At 50.3% G+C, this 20,651-nt stretch overlaps 1 protein-coding gene across 3 annotated transcripts in view; it reads left to right on the plus strand.

Annotated features, from left to right (window-relative positions):
• LOC119976126 (anosmin-1-like) overlaps positions 1 to 20,651 on the plus strand; it is a 204,897-nt gene that overhangs the window by 181,008 nt on the left and 3,238 nt on the right. For all 3 annotated transcript variants that reach the window (XM_038816312.1, XM_038816311.1, XM_038816313.1), the window contains 3 exons: positions 13,115 to 13,286; positions 14,784 to 15,022; positions 20,424 to 20,566. In XM_038816312.1, coding sequence (XP_038672240.1) covers positions 13,115 to 13,286; positions 14,784 to 15,022; positions 20,424 to 20,564 — 552 coding nt within the window. In that variant the 3' untranslated portion in view covers positions 20,565 to 20,566. The remainder of the gene's footprint in view (positions 1 to 13,114; positions 13,287 to 14,783; positions 15,023 to 20,423; positions 20,567 to 20,651) is intronic.

Raw genomic sequence — 20,651 nt, forward strand, 5'->3', positions numbered from 1 at the left:
CCCTCCCCCGGATTGCAGACATGGTCAACCAGATCGCCCAGTACCGCATATTCTCCACGGTGGATCTGAAGTCTGCATAGCACCAGCTCCCAATCCGCCTGGAGGACCGCCACTACACGGCGTTCGAGGCAGACGGCCGCCTTTTCCATTTCCTCCAGGTTCCCTTTGGCATCACGAACGGGGTTTCGGTGTTCCAACGAGCAATGGACCGAATGGTGGACCAGTACGGGCTGCGGGCCACTTTTCCGTACTTGGATAACGTCACCATCTGTGGCCATGACAAGAAGGACCACAACGCCAACCTCCACCGATTTCTCCAAACCGCCCAAAAACTCAATCTCACATATAATAAGGAGAAATGAGTTTTCCGCACAACCAGACTAGCCATCCTCGGCTACGTCGTGGAAAACGGGGTCCGAGGACCTGACCCTGACCGTATGCGACCCCTCTTACAACTCCCTCTCCCCCACTGTTCCAAGGCCCTCAAGAGGTGCCTTAGATTTTTTTCATACTACGCCCAGTGGGTCCCCCAGTATGCGGACAAAGCCCGGCCACAATTTAAGGCCACACTCTTCCTACTGTCAGCCGAGGCTCGCCAGGCCTTCAACTGCATTAAGGCGGACATCACCAAAGCCGCTATGTGGGCGGTAGATGAATCCGTCCCATTTCAGGTGGAGAGCGACGCCTCGGAGGTCGCTCTCGCTGCCACTCTGAACCAGGCAGGTAGGCCAGTAGCGTTCTTTTCCCGAACCCTCTCCGCTTCGGAACTTCGACACTCCTCAATCGAAAAGGAAGCCCAAGCCATTGTGGAAGCCGTACGGCACTGGAGGCACTAACTCGCTGGTAGGAGGTTTACCCTCATCACCGACCAGAGATCGGTTGCCTTTATGTTTGACAACTCGCAGCGGGGCAAAATCAAGAATGACAAAATCTTGCGGTGGAGGATCGAACTCTCCGCCTATAATTATGATATTGTATATCGTCCTGGGAAGCTCAATGAGCCCCCAGATGCCCTGCCCCGCGGCACATGCAACAACGCGTAAGACGACCGACTACAGGCTATCCACAATGATCTCTGCCACCCGGGGGTCATCCGGCTCGCCCACTACATCAAGGCCCACAATCTGCCTTTCTCCACCGAGGAGGTTAAAGCCGTCACCAGGAATTTTCCGATCTGCGCGGAGTGTAAACAGCACTTCTATAGACCAGACAAGGCCCATCTGGTAAAGGCATCCCGGCCCTTTGAACGACTGAGTATTGATTTCAAAAGGCCCCTCCCTTCGAACAACCGTAGCATCTACTTTCTCAATATTATAGATGAGTTCTCTCGTTTCCCCTTTGCCATCCCGTGCCCCGATATGACCACCCCCATGGTTATCAGAGCCCTGCACAGTGTCTTCACCCTGTTCGGTTTCCCCAGCTACGTCCACAGTGACAGGGGTTCGTCGTTCATGAGCGACGAGCTGCGTCAGTACCTGCTCGACAAGGGCATCGCCTTGAGCAGGACTACCAGCTACAACCCCAGGGGAACGGGCAGGTGGAGAGGGAGAATGCGACGGTCTGGAAGACCGTCCTACTGACCCTACGGTACAGGAATGTCCCGACCTCCCACTGGCAGGAGGTCCTCCCCGACGTGCTCCATGCAATTAGGTCCTTCTTTTGTACGGCCACAAACCAGACTACTCATGATTGATTATTTGTCTTCCCTAGGGGCACTACCACAGGGGCCTCGCTTCCATCCTGGTTGAGGACACCGGGCCCTGTCCTCCTTCAGAAGCACGTCCGGACACATAAGACAGACCCCCTGGTAGAGAGGGTCCTGCTCCTGCAGTCAAACCCCCACTACGCGTTTGTCGAACAACCCGATGGCCAACAGGACACCGTTTCCCTCCGGACCCTGGCACCCGCGGGATCTACTACCACTACCACCGAGGTACCCCCAACACCATACCCCACCCGACCCCCCACGCCCTGCACCCCTGCACCTACTTGCTTCCCGCGCCCCTTCCACCCGTCACACCGGTCCACAGGAACGATGCTCTGGAAGAACCACCCCCGGAGTCCACCCTCGGACTCTCACCGAACATCCTTCCACAGCCATCCGAAACGGCTGTAACTTCAGTGCTTGATCGGTCTCAACGCACGATTCAGGTGCCGGACCGACTGAACTTGTAGACCCGTCACCCCTGCCGGACTTGATTTTTTAACAGGGGGTGAATGTGGTGAATGTGTAACCACTATAAATTCACACTGTACATTACTGTGTCCCTGTGGGCTCTATCTGTGAGCCGTTGCGCGGTTCGGCCCACAGGGGGAGATGAGGAGCATGTACAGGGCTCCGCTCTTGGCTCCGCCCCCAGCAGGAAGTATAAATGCTACGGTCCTGCGAGTCCGCCCTCAGTTCAGCATAGTCGCAGGCAGGCTCAGTTGTAAGCTGATTAAAGCCACAGTTTACTTCAACTCGTGTCTCTGAATGAATTGATGGTCACATCAATGGTTTCCTCCTCCAAGCACCCAGTAGTCCTTCTCTCTTTGGCTATGCATCATCCAGAATTGTTCTCATTAAATAATGCCCTCTATCCTATTTCCTAGCAAAGCTGTACTTTTTTTTTGGGTGGCTCTGGCAGGTTTGAAGACATACTTCAGACACTGCACAAAATTATGCAGGAGCTGTCCATTGATAGTCAACTCACCTGGCCAACTCTCTACTCCCCACCTACCTGCTCCTCTTTGGCCTGCGACTGCAATTTGCAGCTCTTGGCTTTTTATTGCTTGAAATTTTAATTTCCAGCTTGTGCATTGCTTCCACATTATAAGGATTTGTTCTCCCAAAGCACCAATTGATATTTAAATGAACTAACTCTGCAATTTGCAGTAAGGTCAATGTTATCAACTGTTGGGCCTCCAGCCTCTGCTCCACTTTGCCCATTGCCTCCTTTATGGGGGCCATTGCGACCTCGACTGCTAGCTCCATCGCTGACAAGAGGTCCTCCTTCATCACTTCCCTGTGGCTGCAGGACCTACAATGCACCGCCACAGATCAGGGAGATTGGATCGCCTCACACGAAGCCGAGGTAGCAAGGTTGGCCAAGACCCAGAAGAAAGAAAAATTTGAGGACCAAGAAAACAGGTCCCGCCGAAGGGTTACCAGAGGGCACAGAGGGGAGGAACCCCACAGAGTACGTACCAGTAATGCTGGGAAAGCTGGCCGGAGAGGAGGCTTCGCCAAGCCCCCAGAGGTGGACCAGGCCCACAGGACGCTCCGGTCAGGTTCAAGGCAGGGGAACCACCACAGACAATGACAATGAGACTCCATAGGTTCCAAGATAAAGAGTGGATCCTGAGGTGGGTTAGTGGGAAGGATACACCATCCACTTGTACCAGGACATTGGAGCAGACCTGGCCAAACGCCGGGAAGAACCTGCTGTTGCCAAATCCACACTGTTCAGGAACAAGTTGCGGTTTGGTATGCTTTACCCCGCCAGACTATGGGTCACATACTGGGGCAAGGAATATTACTTTGGCTCGCCGGAGGAAGCCAACCCGAACGAACTCGAGAAACATCATTAAAGAACAGCGGTCTGAACGTGGTCTTTAACGATCCAAGGGGGATAGGGGTAACCGTACTTGGGGGCATGGAAGTGGGGGAGGGGTGGGAGAATCAGTCGGGTTTGTAAAAGTGGGAATTCAGTCTTTGGGGGGAGCCACTACACTAGCGAACAAGTTGGTGTACGTAACTAAAAAGAAGAATGGTCGCACGGCGCACCCCCAAAGGGAGAGAGTGCCTGGCAGGAGGGCGGGTGGGAAGCAACACACCATTGGGGCAAGGGGCAATAGGTGAGGAAATGGGGGGACAGGGAAGGAAAAGGAGACAGAGAAAGGGAAAGGGGGTTACACGGGTAGATGGGCTCTGATGGAGAGTCGGGAGAGAGGTAGGGGGAGGGGGAGGAGGGTAAAATGCTGGTCACAACTTGTCTCACGCAGAGGTGGCGGGAAAGGAGAAGCGAATGACGATTATCTTAAATGGCCCAAGAACTAGGGCAGGCCCAGGCACGCAGGGCATGTCCACAAGGTGAGTATGGCTGACTGCATGTGAGGGGTGGGGGGGGGGGGGGGGGGGGGGGGTGCAGAACCCCCCCCCCCCCCCTCCCCCCCAAGTCAGAATAGTCACCTGGAACGTGATGGGTCTCAACAGACCAGTGAAAAACCCACAGTCTTCGCCCATCTCAAAAGCCTGAGAGTGGACGTAGCCTTCCTAGAAGAGACCCATCTGAGAGAGAGAAGGACCAACTGAAGGTAAGGAAAAGCTGGCTGGGACAGACGTTTCAGACACAAGGGCAAGGGGGGTGGCCATACTATTTAACAAAAAGTAGTGTTCACAACGATGAGCATGGTGACGGACCCGGGGTGGATGATTCGGAATGGTGAGAGGGATCCTGAAAGGGCCCCACCCCGTCCGTGGTTCTTGTAAATACAAACGCCCCAAACTGGGACAACGCAGAGTTCGTTAAAAAATTAATCCTTCAACTGCGCACAGGACGCAAAAACAGACAGATCCAATCCTAGGACGGGAGCCATATCAGGAATGGCACAAGAGCTAAACACTTTTATGGAGCAGATGGGGCGGGTTGACTTCAACCATCCGAGGGAGAAGAAGTTCTCCTCTTTCTCTCATGTGCACAAAGCCTAGTCACGCATAGACTTCTTTGTAGTAGGGAAAATGGTGCTTCCAGAAGTAATATGAGCGGAATACTCCACGATAATGATCTCTGAGCATGCTCCACATTACATGAACATGAGGTTGGAGACGGACCAGGCCCAGCCCCCGCCCCATGAAGGTTGATGCAGTCCTCCTCGCTGACAAGACGTTCTGTGAAAGAATAGCACAAGTCATCGATGGATAAGTATCCTGCAACCAGAACTCGACCTCCACCTTCTGGGAGGCACTGAATGCAGAGATCAGGGGGGGGGAAATTACAGTTTATAAGGCTTTTAAGGACAGGAAAGAAAGGGCGGCTAGGCAGCGGCTAATCGTCTCCATATTGGAAGTGGATCAGCGGTACTCCACGGCCCCGACCATAGAGCTACTGGCAGAAAGGAAATAGCTGCTAATGGAATTTGACCTGGGAAAGCAGTATACCAGCTCCGCCAGTCACGAGGGGGCCTTCTACCAATATGGAGACAAGGCCAGTTGCCTGCTTGCACACCAGATAAAGAAACAGGCTGACTCAAAGAAAAAAGCACAGGTAAAGGATGGGAATGGTAGGATAGTCATGGCCCCAAATGAGATCAATGGGGCCTTCGCAAACGTTTACCAGGGACTGTATACCTCCGAGCCCCCAGTGGGGGACTCAGAGATGAAACAGTTCCTCAATGGGCAGAACCTAGCAGTGGTGGGGAAGGAGAGGAAAAAGGGGCTGGAAGTTCCATTAGGGCTAGATGAGACAATGGAATGCATCAATTCCATGCAGTCAGGGAAGGCACCGGGACTGGATGGGTTCCCAGTGGACTTTTACAAAAGGTTTGTGACAGCATTGGCCCCACACATGCAGGAGATGTTCAATGACTCGCTGTCGATGATGGCCCTGCAACTCACGCTGGCACAGGCTGAAATCTAACTGATCCCCAAAAAAGGCAAGGACCAGAAAGAGTGCGGGTCATATAACCCATCTCGCTCCTCAACACTGACGCCAAGACCTGCCGAAAGCTCCGGCAAGGCAGCTGGAGAGTTGCTTGCCAGAAGTGATTGCAGAAGACCATACCGGGTTTGTCAAGGGCAGAGAGCTAACATCAAAATGAGAAGCCTGCTGAACGTAATTCTCACCCCACCTGGGGAGAGGACACTAGAAGCGATCATCTTCCAGGACGCTGAGAAAACCTTTGATTGAGTAGAATAGAGGTACCTCATGGAGGTGCTAGAATGGTTTGGGTTTGGGCCAATGTACACCTCATGGGTGAAACTTCCCATCGCGAATGCCACCAGTTCTAAATATTTCCGGCTGCACAGAGGAATGGGGCAGGGATGTCCGCTGTACCTGTTGCTGTTCGCAATGACAATTGAGCCACTGTCCATTACTCTTAGATCAGCAAAGGGGTGGGTGGGGATTCAGAAAGGGGAGCAGATAGCACAGAGTGTCACTCTATGCGGATGACCTGCTCCTCTACGTGCCCAAGGCTTTTTACACGTATATAAAAAGCAAGAGGGTAGCCAGGGAAAGGGGTGGCCCACTGAAGGACAGGGGAGGGAATCTATGTGTGGAGCCAGAGGAAATGGGCGAGTTACTAAATGAGTACTTTGCATCAGTATTCACCAAAGAGAAGGATTTGGTGGATGTTGAGTCTGGAGAAGGATCTGTAGATACCCTGGGTCACTTTGAGATCCAAAAAGACGAGGGGCGGAATTCTCCGCAACGGCTGACGCCATCGTGAAACCCGGAGTGTTTCATGACAGCGTCGGAGGCCGCTCCTCGCCCACTATTCTCCCCCCCCCCCGGGGGGGCTAGGAGCGGCGTTTCGTCAAACTCGGCCGCCGGGCCTTGATGCTGGCGAGAATGACGTGGCCGGCGGTGCCTATTGACGTCAGCCGCGCATGCGCAGGTTGGCCGGCTCCAACCCGCGCATGCACGGTTGCCGTCTTCCCCTCCGCTACCCCGCAAGACGTGGTGGCTTGATCTTGCGGGGCGGCGGGGGGGAAAGAGTGCGTCTCTTAGAGACGCCGGCCCAACGATCGGTGGGCACCGATCGCGGGCCAGTCCCCTCCCGAGCACGGCCGTGGTGCTCAATCCCCTCTCCGCCCCCCACAGGCCCCAAACACACCTTTTGCGCGCTGTTCACGCCGGCAGCGACCAGGTGTGGTTGCCGCCGGCGTGAACAGGTCGGGAATGGCAGGCCGCTCGGCCCATTCGGCGGCGACCCCGATTCTCTGAGCGGCGTGTCGCAAAACGCGACACGCCATTTTGGGGGGGGGGGGGGAATCACGGGGGGGGGTGCCAGAGCGGCCCTCCCGTGATTCTACCACCCGGCCTGAGGAGCGGAGAATCGCGCCCGAGGTGTTGGGCGTTTTGAAAAATATTAAGGTGGATAAGTCTCCAGGGCCTGATGGGATCTACCCCAGAATACTGAAGGAGGCAAGAGAAGAAATTGCTGAGGCCTTGACAGAAATCTTTGGACGCTCACTGTCTTCAGGTGATGTCATGTGGGACTGGAGAATAGCCAATGTTGTTCCTTTGTTCAAGAAGGATAGCAAGGATAATCCAGGGAACTAGAGGCCGTTGAGCCTTATGTCAGTGGTAGGGAAACTACTGGAGAGAATTTCTCAAGACAGGATCAACTCCCATTTGGAAGCAAGTGGACATATTAGTGAGAGGCAGCACGGTTTTGTGAAGGGGAGGTCGTGTCTCACTAACTTGATAGAGTTTTTCACGGAGGTCACAAAGATGATTGATGCAGGTAGGGCAGTGGATGTTGTCTATATAGACTTCAGTAAGGCCTTTGACGAGGTCCTTCATGACAGACTGGTACAAAAGGTGAAGTCACACGGGATCAGAGGTGAGCTGGCAAGATGGATACAGAACTGGCTAGGTCATAGAAGGCAGAGAGTAGCAATGGAAGGGTGCTTTTCTGATTGGAGGGCTGTGATTAGTATTGTTCGTTTGGAGACTTGGGTGGAGAGATGGCAGATGGAATTTAGCCCGGACAAATGTGAGGCTATGCATTTTGGAAGGTCTAATACAGATAGGGAATATACAGTGAATAGTAGAACCCTCAAGAGTATTGATAGTCAGAGAGATCAAGGTGTACAGCTCCACAGGTCACTGAAAGGGGCAACAGAGGTGGAGAAGGTAGTCAAGAAGGTATACAGCCTGCTTGCCTTCATTGGCCGGGGCATTGAGTATAAAAATTGGCAAGTCATGTTGCAGCTGTATAGAACCTTAGTTAGGCCACACTTGGAGTATAGTATTCAATTCTGGTCGCCACACTAACAGAAGGATGTGGAGGCTTCAGAGAGGGTGTAGAAGAGATTTACCAGGATGTTGCCTGGTATGGAGGGCATTAGCTATGAATAAATTTGTTTCGTTCTCACTGGAACATCGGAGGTTGAGGAGCAACTTGATAGAGGTTTACAAAATTATGAGGGGCATAGACAAAGTGGATAGTCAGAGGCTTTTTCCCCAGGGTAGAGGGGTCAATTATTAGGGGGCATAGCTTTAAGGTGCGAGGGGCAAGGTTTAGAGGAGATGAACGAGGCAAGTTTTTTACACAGAGGGTAGTGGGTGCCCGGAACTCGCTGCCGGAGAAGGTGGTGGAAGCAGGGATGATAGTGACATTTAAATGGCGTCTTGACAAATACATGAATAGGATGGGAATAGAGGGATATGGACCCCGGAAGTGTAGAAGATTTTAGTTTCGACAAGCAGCATGGTCGGTCCAGGCTTGGAGGGCTGAAGGGCCTGTTCCACGGCTGTACTTTTCTTTGTTGTTTGTTCTTTGTTCTGGTCAGTATGGGTAAGATAACAAAACCCCTGAGGAAGCATGGAGCCTTCACAGGTTACAAATTCAACCTGGGTAAGATCAAAATCTTCCCGGTAGACCTCCAACGGGGAGGAGCGGAGCTGGAGGTGCTGCCGTTTAAATTGCCCCAAACCAAATTCAGGTACCTGGAGACTGGATGCAGCGCTATAAGTGGAACTGTCCAGCCTGGTGGAGGAGGTGCAGAGGGACCTGCAAAGATGGGGTTCACTCACACTATCCCAGCGGGAAGGGTGCAGACGATAAAAATGAACGTACTGCCAAGGTTCCTCTTCTTATTCAGAACAGTCCCCGTCTTCATCCCTAAATCCTTCTTCACCAAAGTTGACAAACTAATCATAGCCTTTGTGTGGACGGGAAAGAATCCTAGATATGAAACGCCATCCAACATTGAGGGCGACACATGTGAGGACTGGCCCTGCCAAACCCTCTATTCTGCCACTGGACAGCTAACACGGAGAGAGTGAGGGGGTGGTTGGGAGGCAGAATGGGTCCAGATGGAGGAGACCTCCTGTATGGGGGCTGGCTACTGCCTCACTCTGCAGCCCCCCACAAACATACTCGAGAAGCCCTGTGGGAGTGGCCACATTACGGACCTGGAACCAGTTCAGGCACCACTTTAAACTCAGTCGTATGTCTGTTGCAGTCCCCATCTGCAAGAACCATAAATTTACACCGGCAAGGATAGACGCCACATTCAAGACATGGAAAGAAGACGGAGGGGTACTGACGATGAGGGATATGTACGTGGATGATAGAGTAGCAACTCTGGGGAACTAACAGAGAAGCTCCCGAAAGGGAACGAGCTTCGATGCCTACAGCTGCAAGAGTTTCAAGGAGACCAAGATATTCCGCCGGTGACCCGGACACACCCTACTTGACAGAATGTTAGCTCCGGACTGGCTAGGGGGAGATAAGTGTGGCAACATACATGGATGACTTTTGGAAGAGGGAAGGGCCCCCTGGATGAAACGCGACAGAAATGGGGGGAGGTGCTGGGCACAGAGATAAGGGCAGATTCTGGATCGAGGGACTGCACAGGATCAACTCCAGCTCTTCATGTGCCTGAGCCTATCGTAACTAAAGGTGGTGCACAGAGCACACCTAACCAGGACACGCATGAGCGGATTCCTCCCAGAGATGGAAGATAAGAGTGAGTAGTGTCGGGGAGTCCGGCCAACCACACCCACATGTTCTGGTCCTGCCCCAGACTCGATGGGTTCTGGACTGCCTTCTTCAAGGACGTCCAGGGTGATTGGGGTGAAGATGGAGCTGTGCCCATTTGTGGCAGTCTTCAGGGTATTGAAGCATCAAGAACTCTTTATGGGAAGAAGCGCCTCCCTGATCGCCCGACAGAGGCTTCTGCTCGGATGGAAGTCGGCTACACCACCCAGAGATTAGGGATCTGAGGAAAGATTCTACCAGCCTTTTCGAGGACCCTGCTCATGATACCAATTGTGGGAGGGGGGGGGGGGGGGGGGGGGGTTGGCGGAAATCAGGAAAGGGGGGAGCAAGGGGGAGGGAGCAAGAGGGGGGAAGGGCAGGGGTGGATGAACAACCAGAGAAGAAAGGTGAGGAGGGAGCACCCACACCATAGAGGGGAAAAGAGGAAATAGGCCTTACATACTGAAGGGTTCAGGCAACCCGCAACAGTAATGTGAGGGTTGTTTAAGGATCACTTGCTGCGAGTGCTGATAGTTTTGGCCCACTGAGACAAGGAAGGAATGGTAAGGTGAAGGAGCCTTGGATGACAAGAGAAGTGGAGCTTCTAGTCAAGAGGAAGAAGGAAGCTTATGTAAGGTTGAGGAAGCAAGGATCTGGCACGGCTCTAGAGGGTTACAAGGTAGCCAGGAAGGAACTCAAAAATGGACTTAAGAGAGCTAGAAGGGGGCATGAAAAAGCCCTGGCGGGAAGGATTAAGAAAAACCCTATGGCGTTCTACACTTATGTGAGAAGTAAGGATGATCAGAGTGAGAGTAGGGCCAATCAGGGATAGTGGAGGGAATTTGTGCCGAGAGTCTGAGGATGTAGGGGAGGCCCTAAATGAATATCTTGCTTCAGTATTCACGAGAGAGGGGGACTTTGTTGCTCGTGAGAACAGCGTGAACCAGGTTAATAGGCTCCAACAGAGTGAGATTAAGAAGGAGGATGTGCTGAAAATTTTGAAAACGTCAGGATAGATAAGTCCCCTAGGCCAGACGGGATGTACAGGAAGCCCTCACACTTCACTGGTGTAGTACCGGATGATTGAAGGGAGGCGAATGTTGTTCCCCTATTCAAGAAAGGGAATAGGGAAATCCCTGGGAATTACAGACCAGTCAGTCTTACGTCTGTGGTGAGCAAAATACGGGAAATGATTCTGAGAGATAGGGGCCGGGATTCTCTGAGCCCCCATGTTGCAATCACACCCGGTGCGGGGGCGTCGGACCCGTGACACCTTCGCACGATTCTCTAGCGACCGGAGAATCTGCGGCAGCCGCGTGCGAGCTGTCGACGTGGCGCTGGTCGGGGGCCGTTGAATGAGGCCCCCGCCGGCGTGGTTCTCGTATGGTTCCACCCGGCGGGAGCATGGCGTCGAGGCTGCGGTGGCCGTCCTGGTGGGAGCGCGGGGGGATCAGTGTCGGGGGTGGGGCGGGGGCCTCCACGACAGCCAGGCCTGCGATCTGGGGCCACCGATCGTCGAGCGCGCGCAATCTGGGGGAGGGGCCTACCTTCTTTCACGCCGGCCCACTGTGTGGGTCCACCATGTTCCGCGGGGCCGGCGCAGCGGACCCATGGGCGGAAGTACAGTGCCCCGTATCGGCAGCAGGAGCGGCACGGCACATGCCGGCGCCCTGCAAGCCCCCTTAAAAATGGAGAATCTTTTTAGAAAAAATTCCGGAGTGATTCGCGCCCGTTTTCTGGGAGTAGAATCACTGTTGTAGTTGTATTGATATTTGTATGTTAACTTGCTACCTCATTTCATTAGTTTTTTTCTATTCTCTGTTATTTATTGTTCGTTTGTTGTTATGTTTTTCCCCGTTATTATATTACCGTGCTTTTCGCATTATGTTCCATATGCACTAATGTAAATAATGAAATGCCAACAAAAACACTTTGTTGCACTGAAGATTTTTTTTAATGGTATGAGATTTATAAGCTTGCAGTTTGACTCCAACTCCTTTGATTTGACACCTAAAATGCATTTAATATCATGGGCTGGATTCTCCGGTCTACGACGCCAAAATCGTGTTCGACGATCGGCTAGAGAATCACAGTTCCCCACCAAACCAGAGGCAGCGCCGATTTCGCGATGCTCCACCCCCTCCAAAGCAGCGCACTCGGAGTGTACACCACGCAACGTATCGAAGGCCTCAGGGCACTGCCTGAGGTCCTCCCCCTCCCCCCCCCACCCCCCCAACCACCCCCCCCGATGCTCTGCTCCCAACTGGCTGAGTTAACAATGACGTGGGTCTCACATGGTCGCATCCATCGAGAACTCGGTGTGGCGGCTGCGGACTCAGCCCAGCGCCGCCATAGTCGGGGGGAGGGCAGATCTGCGGGCGGGGGGGACATTATCAGCCAGCCAAAGAGGGGGCACTGTTTCGTGGGCCGTGTCCACGAGTGGCCGCCGCCATGTAGCATGCGTGGCCACGGACCCGGCAATTCTCCAGGCCATATCAGCAGGGTGCTCTGCGCTGCCGGCATGCTAGCCCCCAGCCAAACGGAGGATCGGTGGCCATTTTATGCCATTGTTTCTGTCGTAAAACGCCACCGTTCCCACGCCCGCGTAGGGACATAGCCTCAAAATAGGAGAATCTACCCCATTTATTTTCCAATAATAGCCACTGCTTGTAAGAAATCATTGCTGCAACAGCTTTGAAACCGACACATTATTGTTCAAGACTGATATTTTGGGTAAGAAAAACAAAGTACTTTTTAAAAAAATAAATTTAGAGTTCCCAATTTTTTTTTCCAATTAAGGGGCAATTTAGCTTGGCCAATCCACCTAGCCTGCACATCGTTTTGGGTTCTGGGGGTGAGACCCATGCCCTCACGGGAAGAATGTGCAAACTCCACGCGGACAGTGACCCAGGGCCGGGATCGAACCCGGGTTCTCGACGCCGTGAGGTAGCAATGCTAACCACTGTGCTACTGTGCCGCTTTGAAATAATGTAATTTTTAATTTTAATTTAAATAGCCAGATTATAACAGCTCTACATTTTTAACACGTGGAAGTCCTTCAAACTAACTTTATCTTTCATCTCCAAATTGCATCATTCGACTCAATTTCTTCATCTTTTGACACAATGTTAGATGCGACCTTTAAACAGAGCGACTTGATTCTTTTTAAAACGGTAAATTGTAATATAACCTGCACTGGGATCACCTGTGTGTTTGAGATCACTGAGGTGAACAATCAAAGTATGAGAAGCACAGCATTGTAGCCAGAGTAAAGACTGCTTTAGTTACACTTCCTGTGCTATTGGTTAGATATGGTTCCGCTTTATTTATCTCTCCTCTTTGTGCCCACTCACTGTTAAATGTAACCAGGAAAACAAGGCATTATTCTCCACTTTGTTATTTATTTATTTCCCCCCCTCAGGGCACTCACTTCGTTATCACTGGCCTCTTATTTGCTTGTGAGTATAAGGTGACAGTGCAACCCATCGTTCTCCAGGGTCAGGCAAGACAGGCTGTGACCTATGTGACAACTCCTCATTGCAGCAGTTCAATTAAACTCAAAGTGCTGAAACGTCTACTTTGTGCAAGAAATGGTGAGTGGAGGTGAAACAATTGTACAGCATGGTTGTTGTTGATCCTTTTGAGCTAAATTTCCCTGATTGAGTTTAATTTCTATACTTCATCTACTGCATGTAGCAGAGTTTTCAACTTCCAGCATTGTCAATCCATTATAAAAATCTTATGTAGGTATATTTATGCTTCATTTCACACTGAATCTAATAAAAATCTAACAGTTACATCAGCTTCTTATTTGCATACACAACAATGCAAAAATGGACATACTCAACTCATTTTCCTGTATTAATCCATTGAATAACTGGAGCATAGTGCATGAAGGACAATCTAGTGAGAGTATTATATACACGTAATGAAGCCAGACAGATTTTCTGTCCATTTACATTTTGATCACCTGGGGACAGTACATTTGCTCTGAGCACTGCAAAAAGGTGACCCAATATACTCAGGCATTGTAACGGGAAAATAAACTCAGCCCGGTTTAACCAATTCGCAAAGAACCACCAAACCAATTTGGAACACATCCATAGTGCTACTGGACCCACCTCAACAGAAATACTAAGAAGTGTCACAACATCAGGTTAAAGGCCAACAGGTTTGTTTCGAATCACTAACTTTCGGAGCACTGCTCCTTCCTCACGTGAATGAAGAGGTGGGCCCCAGAAACATTTATGTAGACAAAGTCAAAGATGCAATACGATACTTTGAATACAAGTTTTTGCAGGTAATTAAGTCTTTACAGGTCCAGATGGAGCAACTGGAGAGACATCAGTAATGTCACAGACCATTGCAAATATTGGAGGGAGTGGGTACTAACTGATTGTCCAAGATCTGAAATTTCTCTGCTGGTTAGATCATTGGTTTCATCCATAAATCGATTATTCGTAGAGAACATGATAAGAGTGCTGATTCTAGCCCATGTGCTTTACTGTGGAGTTGTTTAGGAGGAAACTGTTGATGAATTTTGATCCACCTAAATCTGGAACACAGTAAATTTGGAATACTTAGTTGCAGATCATTGTTGTATGGAATTATCAGTAAATTTAAAATCATTTGAAGTAGGATTGTCAGTGAATTTGTATTCTAGAATAGTAGGGGCTGGTTTAGCACAGTGGGCTTAATAAATGGCTTGTAATGCAGAACAATGCCAGCAGCACGGGGTTCAATTCCCGTACCGACCTCCCCAACAAGCGCTGTAATGTGGCGACTATGGCTTTTCACTGTAACTTCATTGAAGCCTACTTGTAACAATAAGCAATTATATATATATATCTGCTTGTGATGACAATGCTTGAGATGGCTAGAGTTATACTCGGAGTTCCCATACACAAAATTAATTAGTTAATTATAGGCCGACAAGGGATGACTTTGTCACAGTGTGGTCCTGTGCAGATTCTATATGGGTTGTTCATTCCGAATGGCAATGTATGTTTCTGATGAACTTCAAATCAATTTTAAGAATTCTTATTATTTAAACCTTTTCCAAGAATAATCTTTTTCTGTCTCGACACCAGGGCTTCGCCAGATGTCCAGTCAAGCTTCTGGAAAGGTCCTATTGAAAGCAGAAAAGCTAACTGCTGCTTTTGTTGCTGAAAATGGTTCTGTGACTGGAGAGTTCCATTGGCAGGTTTCACAGCACCAACCTCATCAGTTAGTCACTGGGTACCATTTCAACTGGACAGAAATATCCACTGTCAACAGACCTGTTGCTATACCAGACACAGTCATTTCCCAAAGTCAAGTGCTGCCCCCGGTAAGTTACCAGCAGCATGCAGTGTCCTGGTGAATTGTGGTGGAGGGGAAAGAATGGGTTCAACCTCTCCGTCAATTGTGGTAAAAATATGTAAATGTATTTACAAGCTGCTTCTAAATAATAGATGCTATTTTACAAAGAATTGCTCTAAAGCCCCTAAACATATGTCAGAACGGTAATGGCCGTGAATATGGTTTTGCGCCCCAAATCGATATGTAATGGGATTGTCTATGGTGAACTGGATAGGCAAGTCAGCTGCAATGCTATAGCCCTTTTGTTCATGTCGCATCCTTAAAACAAAGGAGTGTGTGAATATCCTGGATAGATGTGACTATCCATGTATTTAGGTATTTGCGTGAGTCTCAGGTCTGTCTGTGGTTAATACGGCCAAACATCACAAGAGCTAGAATTTTACATTGCTGCTGTGGGTACACACCCGACCTGAACTCGCATGAAATCACACGAGAACACGTCAGAGGTGCATGCCGACGTTATCGAACTCTTGTGCAATATGACAGTCAGCAGGTGTGCGCGGGTTTTGGAATTGCGCCTGTTGACAATTAACTGTGCAATTAAACCCATTAAAAAGCGATTGTATAGAATTTTGTGTTGCTTGTGCACATGGATAACACGGGGAGGCAGCCATTCCGTTTTGATGCATTTCTCGATCCGGGGTGGTATATAAGGGGACGGGACATTGGCCATGTCGGTCGTTAGCAGTTTAGGTGAGAGTGTGCTGCTGCCGCCGCCTTATTGCTGATAGTTCATGTTTTTTTGCTGTGTTTTCTAATGGAGTCTTTGCATTGGTAGCTCCGCCTCTCTAGGGAGACTGTAACCGCCAGATGCCAGATGATTGGCTGGAGATCATCTCCAACTATGTGGGTGGCCACCCTATGCCAGTGGCTCTAAAGGTCACAGTAGACCTCAACCTCTTTTGCTTCCAGTTCTTTCCAGTCAGTGTGGGATTCATGTGGTGTGCCTCAATCTGTTGCCCACAGTTTCGTCAAGTTGGGCACTGACACTCTCTTCAGATGGGTGATGGTAGTCACTCATTTGCGGATGGCAGAAATCAGCCAGGCTGAGCGAGCCAGAGGCTTTGAGTTGATCACTGGGTTCTCCCACATGGTTCCATCGGCTGTACTCATGTGGCCATCGAGGGGCCAGCGAGTGAGCCAAGTGCCTTTGTGAACAGAGAGGGCTTCCACTCCATGAATGTGCGGATGTTTTACAATCAAAGGACACTTTGGGATGCCAAGGCTGTTTGTCGTTCCAGCTTAGCTGGATGGCTGGCTGCTGGGTGATAAAGGTTATCCCTTGAAAAGGTGGCTCATGATACCTCTCTGGCACCCAAGGACAGAAGTGGAGGAGAGACACAATAGGAGTCAGGACACCACAAGGCAGTGATTGAGAGAACCATTGGGCTGCTGTAGATGAGGCTCATATGCCTGGACCAATCAGGGAATAACATACAGAGTGCATGTCACTTAAGGGACTGGATTCTCTGTTTTTGGGACTTTGTCCCCACGCCGTCGTATAACCTGTGGCTTTTCACACATTTCTAACCTGTTGGTTGCAATATTGCTTAGTTCTGCCTATGGCTTGGCACCCAAACTAGGGCAGACCCTTTCTTCACTGATGCTGAACTGGATTTAATGGTGAAGACCATAAGGGAGAGGAGGGGAGAACCTCCAACAAGAAGGTGCCAAGAGGAGGCCAGCACCTCAGGCAGCAGTGGCATCTCTGCATTCAGCTCCATTTCTGTTGTCTCGTCGTCCTCTCTTATCTCTTGCTCCTGCTCCTGCCCCTGCCCCGATATTTCAAGCCCTCACCATCCTCAATGGCCACATCTCTCTGGGGGCAGTGTTATGAAGGATACAGCAGAACGTCACAATGACTTGCAGTAGGTTATTGGAGGGCACCACTCCACTAATCAGTGCACCAGAATCACATTTCAGAATCCTAATGGTCTGCTCCATGGGTGCCTTGCTGAGCAAATTCCCAGATTACCCTTGACCCGCAGGAACCAACAAACCAACCTTGGGGGAGGTTGGAATGAAGTTCTGAGGCAATCTGCAATGGAGTAGGATGAAGTAGTCATGGCAGCTGGAGGGAACCCTTGTGATCACAGACCTCCACTGCCTCTTGATGAATCTCACTGGCCAGTCAGTCGGGGCCCTGATGGCCGCATGTCTACAATTGATCATAGCCGACTGGAGAAATCCAACAATGGAGGCAAAACCCACTGACTGCCATGAACTGAATGTATTGTCCAGCTCTGACAAAAAGAGCATCGCTGACCTGTGTGATGTAATCACTTGTAGGATGCCTCAAAGAGCCAGAAGCAAAGCAGTTCAAGGCCACAGTGACTTTGACAGCTAATAGCAGGGCATGCCAACAGTGCTGATGGGTGCAAGACCCTTGGCGACAAGGGCCAGATTTTGTGACTATCTGACTGGAGTGTCCTGTGGCATTAGGTCTTGGTCATCTCCAAGTAGCTCCTCCTTCAGCAGTCAATGCTGTGTTGCGGGTTTGGCCTCTGATTCCTTCTTGCCCCTCTTTCCTCTCCTCTGCCTTTCTGCAGCTTGAGGCTTCACCTTCCCTGCGGAGGATGTTGTCCTCCATCACTCCTGGGTGCAAAATCTGACGGCCATGCCCCCATGATAAGCTGCAACCTTCCTTCTGCTGACCCCATTTCGTGCCCAGGGTCTGAGTGCCCACTCTCTCTGCCATCTGCTCCAAGGGCACCTCCTCAACAAATGCGAGTCTCCTGCTGATCCTCTTTTCGGGCTGAGGTGATATCCGGGCACAGCTTATCTGGCTCCCCACTTCATACCTACCTCCCTTCACCTAAGAAACTGATTGTTCTTGAAACCTGTAAACATTCCACCCTCTCCCTCCAACTAGCTCTTAATCAGTGTTTTAACTAATTTAATTGGTTTCAGTTGGGAGGTAAGTGGATGGTGTTCCCTGGTAAAAATCGCCAGTGCCAGGAACAGCATCCTACAACTGAAACGTTTGGCGGCATTGCTATTTTTGGGGCCCCTCCACCTGATTTTGTTGGGGGCCAAAAATCCAGCCTCATGTTATCACAGGAAGGGAACGGGAAGAGATGGTCGGGGAGATCACCTCCCAGAGTCTGGCTCTGAGGACCTGACAGCAGGGGCACAAGATCTTCATGCAGCTGGTCACGGTCAGTGGCACCTCTCACACTGCTCAATGCACCCTACCCCCAAGAGTACTCTCCAGAAGTCATGACTCAGGCCTACCATCCAGATGCACCGCTTAATCCTCATATACCTACCAATGCTATCAGCCTCATGCCCAGCTCTCACTACTTACACAACCTTTGGCTATTCAACTATGGAAGGCACATCAACCTAACACAACACAATTTAGATAGTGACATTTTGCCCTGTGTTTTGCAGGACAAGTTATCACACAATAGGAGAGAGCAGAGCAGAACCATCAGGGCAAGGACATTCTCATCTCCTGAACTCTGCACAGGAGATGGTTCTCTGCATCATGGACTGGCTGTGACTCAGCCCATGACAGCCAACAATCACTGAAAACATTGCGGATGTTGGTACGTTCCTACCTTATGCCTCTTCTCAGCTCCCACTCGTCCGTCTCTTTGGCATAATGAGAAAGCTGTAGATGGTTTGACCATGGACTTCTTTCTTTACAATCCAGCCTTCCCTTTTCTGATTCTCTGCTTTCAAACACCCAAGAACCGCCACCTGCTCAGCCACAGCATAGCGGGGGGGGGGGGGGGGGGGGGGAAGAAAGAGAGCAACCCCACAGCACTGATCAAGACACTCCATCGCTTGACTTGATATTAGTAGCCACCAGCTCAGATACTGACGCTGCTGAACTTTAGAAGCTTATATAGAGGTGGGCACCACATGTCGTGAGCCAAGTGGGCACCGCATGTCGTGAGCCAGATGGGCACAAGTGGGCTGCAGGGGAAAGGATGGTTTGTGCGTTGCTCATTCTGGGCAAGGTGACAGGTGAGTTCTGCTGCAGATGAGGACCTCGATGGGGTAGCATACAGAAGAGTGCTGATGAGGATACACACCGAGATGCTCAGTACATTGGCTGGCTTGCCAGACAACCTCCTATCACGGTCAAGAAAAATGGAGGAGTCTGGATCCAACTTGGTAAAGGATATTGTGTATAGTTTTGCCTCTCCACAGCCTCTGTTCCATCTCCCTGTCATGTTGCGGACCCAGAGATACCCTAACTGTAGTGTGTTGCATTCATTGTGTGGACATGGTGATGCACGATCAATTGCACAAAGACTCAGATTGGGTACAACTGTGGCTTTATTGCAGTCAGATGCATGGCCTCCTGCTGCAGCTGGCAAAATGGCAGATCAATGGAGGACACGCATATTTATACAGCTTCTAGTAGGCGGAGCCAGCCGCAAGGGGCTACCGGCGAACCTGTAGTACGGGTCCTACCTTACATCCCCTAAGACAGGTGTACACAGTGGTTCACCACACATGGCACTAATTCCTCTGCCCACCTGTGAGGATACAGCTGCACTTCCTGCCAGATAGAGCAGCTCACCACAATACCTCCAAAACCACAGTACTTCCAGAAATCTTTCAGCAGCAGATGTTAGTGTAAATCACACGACCTGCAAGTTGGGTGCTTGGCCCATTAAGTAACACTAGTGGTGTTGCAGCTGAACGAATGTCCTTTGGTGAGTGACATTGAAACAGTGAAGAGCCCTGCATGGTCCAAGTTTGTAAATTATGCATTCAATCCGCTTAACCTAGAGAAACAAACTATTTACAATGGATATTAACGCCAAAGCTCCAGATCCACATGGAGACCGTCGCGGGCTTAACCCGGATCTCCTACCTGCCGGGTAGCAGAGTTCAGTTGGTGGAGCTCCTACTGCGAATTTCCCATGACCAGATGAGCCAGATTACCTTGTCTCCCAGGCAGGAAGGGAATCTTCCTCTCCTCGTGGCCTCTCAAACTCAAGGGTGCTGTCCAACTTAGGTCTCCACACCACCTTCACAAGCAAATTTGACAGTTAGGTACTGCGGAAATGCAGACGATGCCCCGTCAACTCTTTCCAACCTGCCATAACTTTCAACCGGAATCAGAATACAGCAGAGGCTGAAAACTGATTCAGTGAGTCCACATTGCTGGGACATTCTTAGCAAATTTCCAACTGTGCACAGCACTTTGCTGTAGTAATAGCAACCTCTAGTGTTGGAAGTTTATGCTACAGTCTTTAACGTGTCTGGGAGACAGATGGAAAGAAACACAGCTAGGTTACTATTTTTGAACATATAAATCACTTGATCCACTTGGCTAGATTACAGGTGATTACTCTCTGGTAATTGTGTAATGGCTGAGCTGTGATCTATTCTTTTATTGTTTCCAGGATCAGCCTTTTATGACAATCCTTAATCTTCGGCCTTTGACAACTTATCAGATTCAAGTTCACGTTCTTTCTAAAACTGGCAAAGGCCCAGCAACAGTTAAGGCATTTCAATCACCACAGGTTTACACCGCAGGCTCATAAAGGTGAGTCACATCTTTTCCAATCAATTCTGTGTTGTTATGCAGGACAAAAATAACTACAATTTTACCACATCCAGACTATTATTTC

The sequence above is a fragment of the Scyliorhinus canicula genome, chromosome 13 (assembly GCF_902713615.1).
Source record: "Scyliorhinus canicula chromosome 13, sScyCan1.1, whole genome shotgun sequence".
Classification (NCBI taxonomy): Eukaryota; Metazoa; Chordata; class Chondrichthyes; order Carcharhiniformes; family Scyliorhinidae; genus Scyliorhinus; species Scyliorhinus canicula.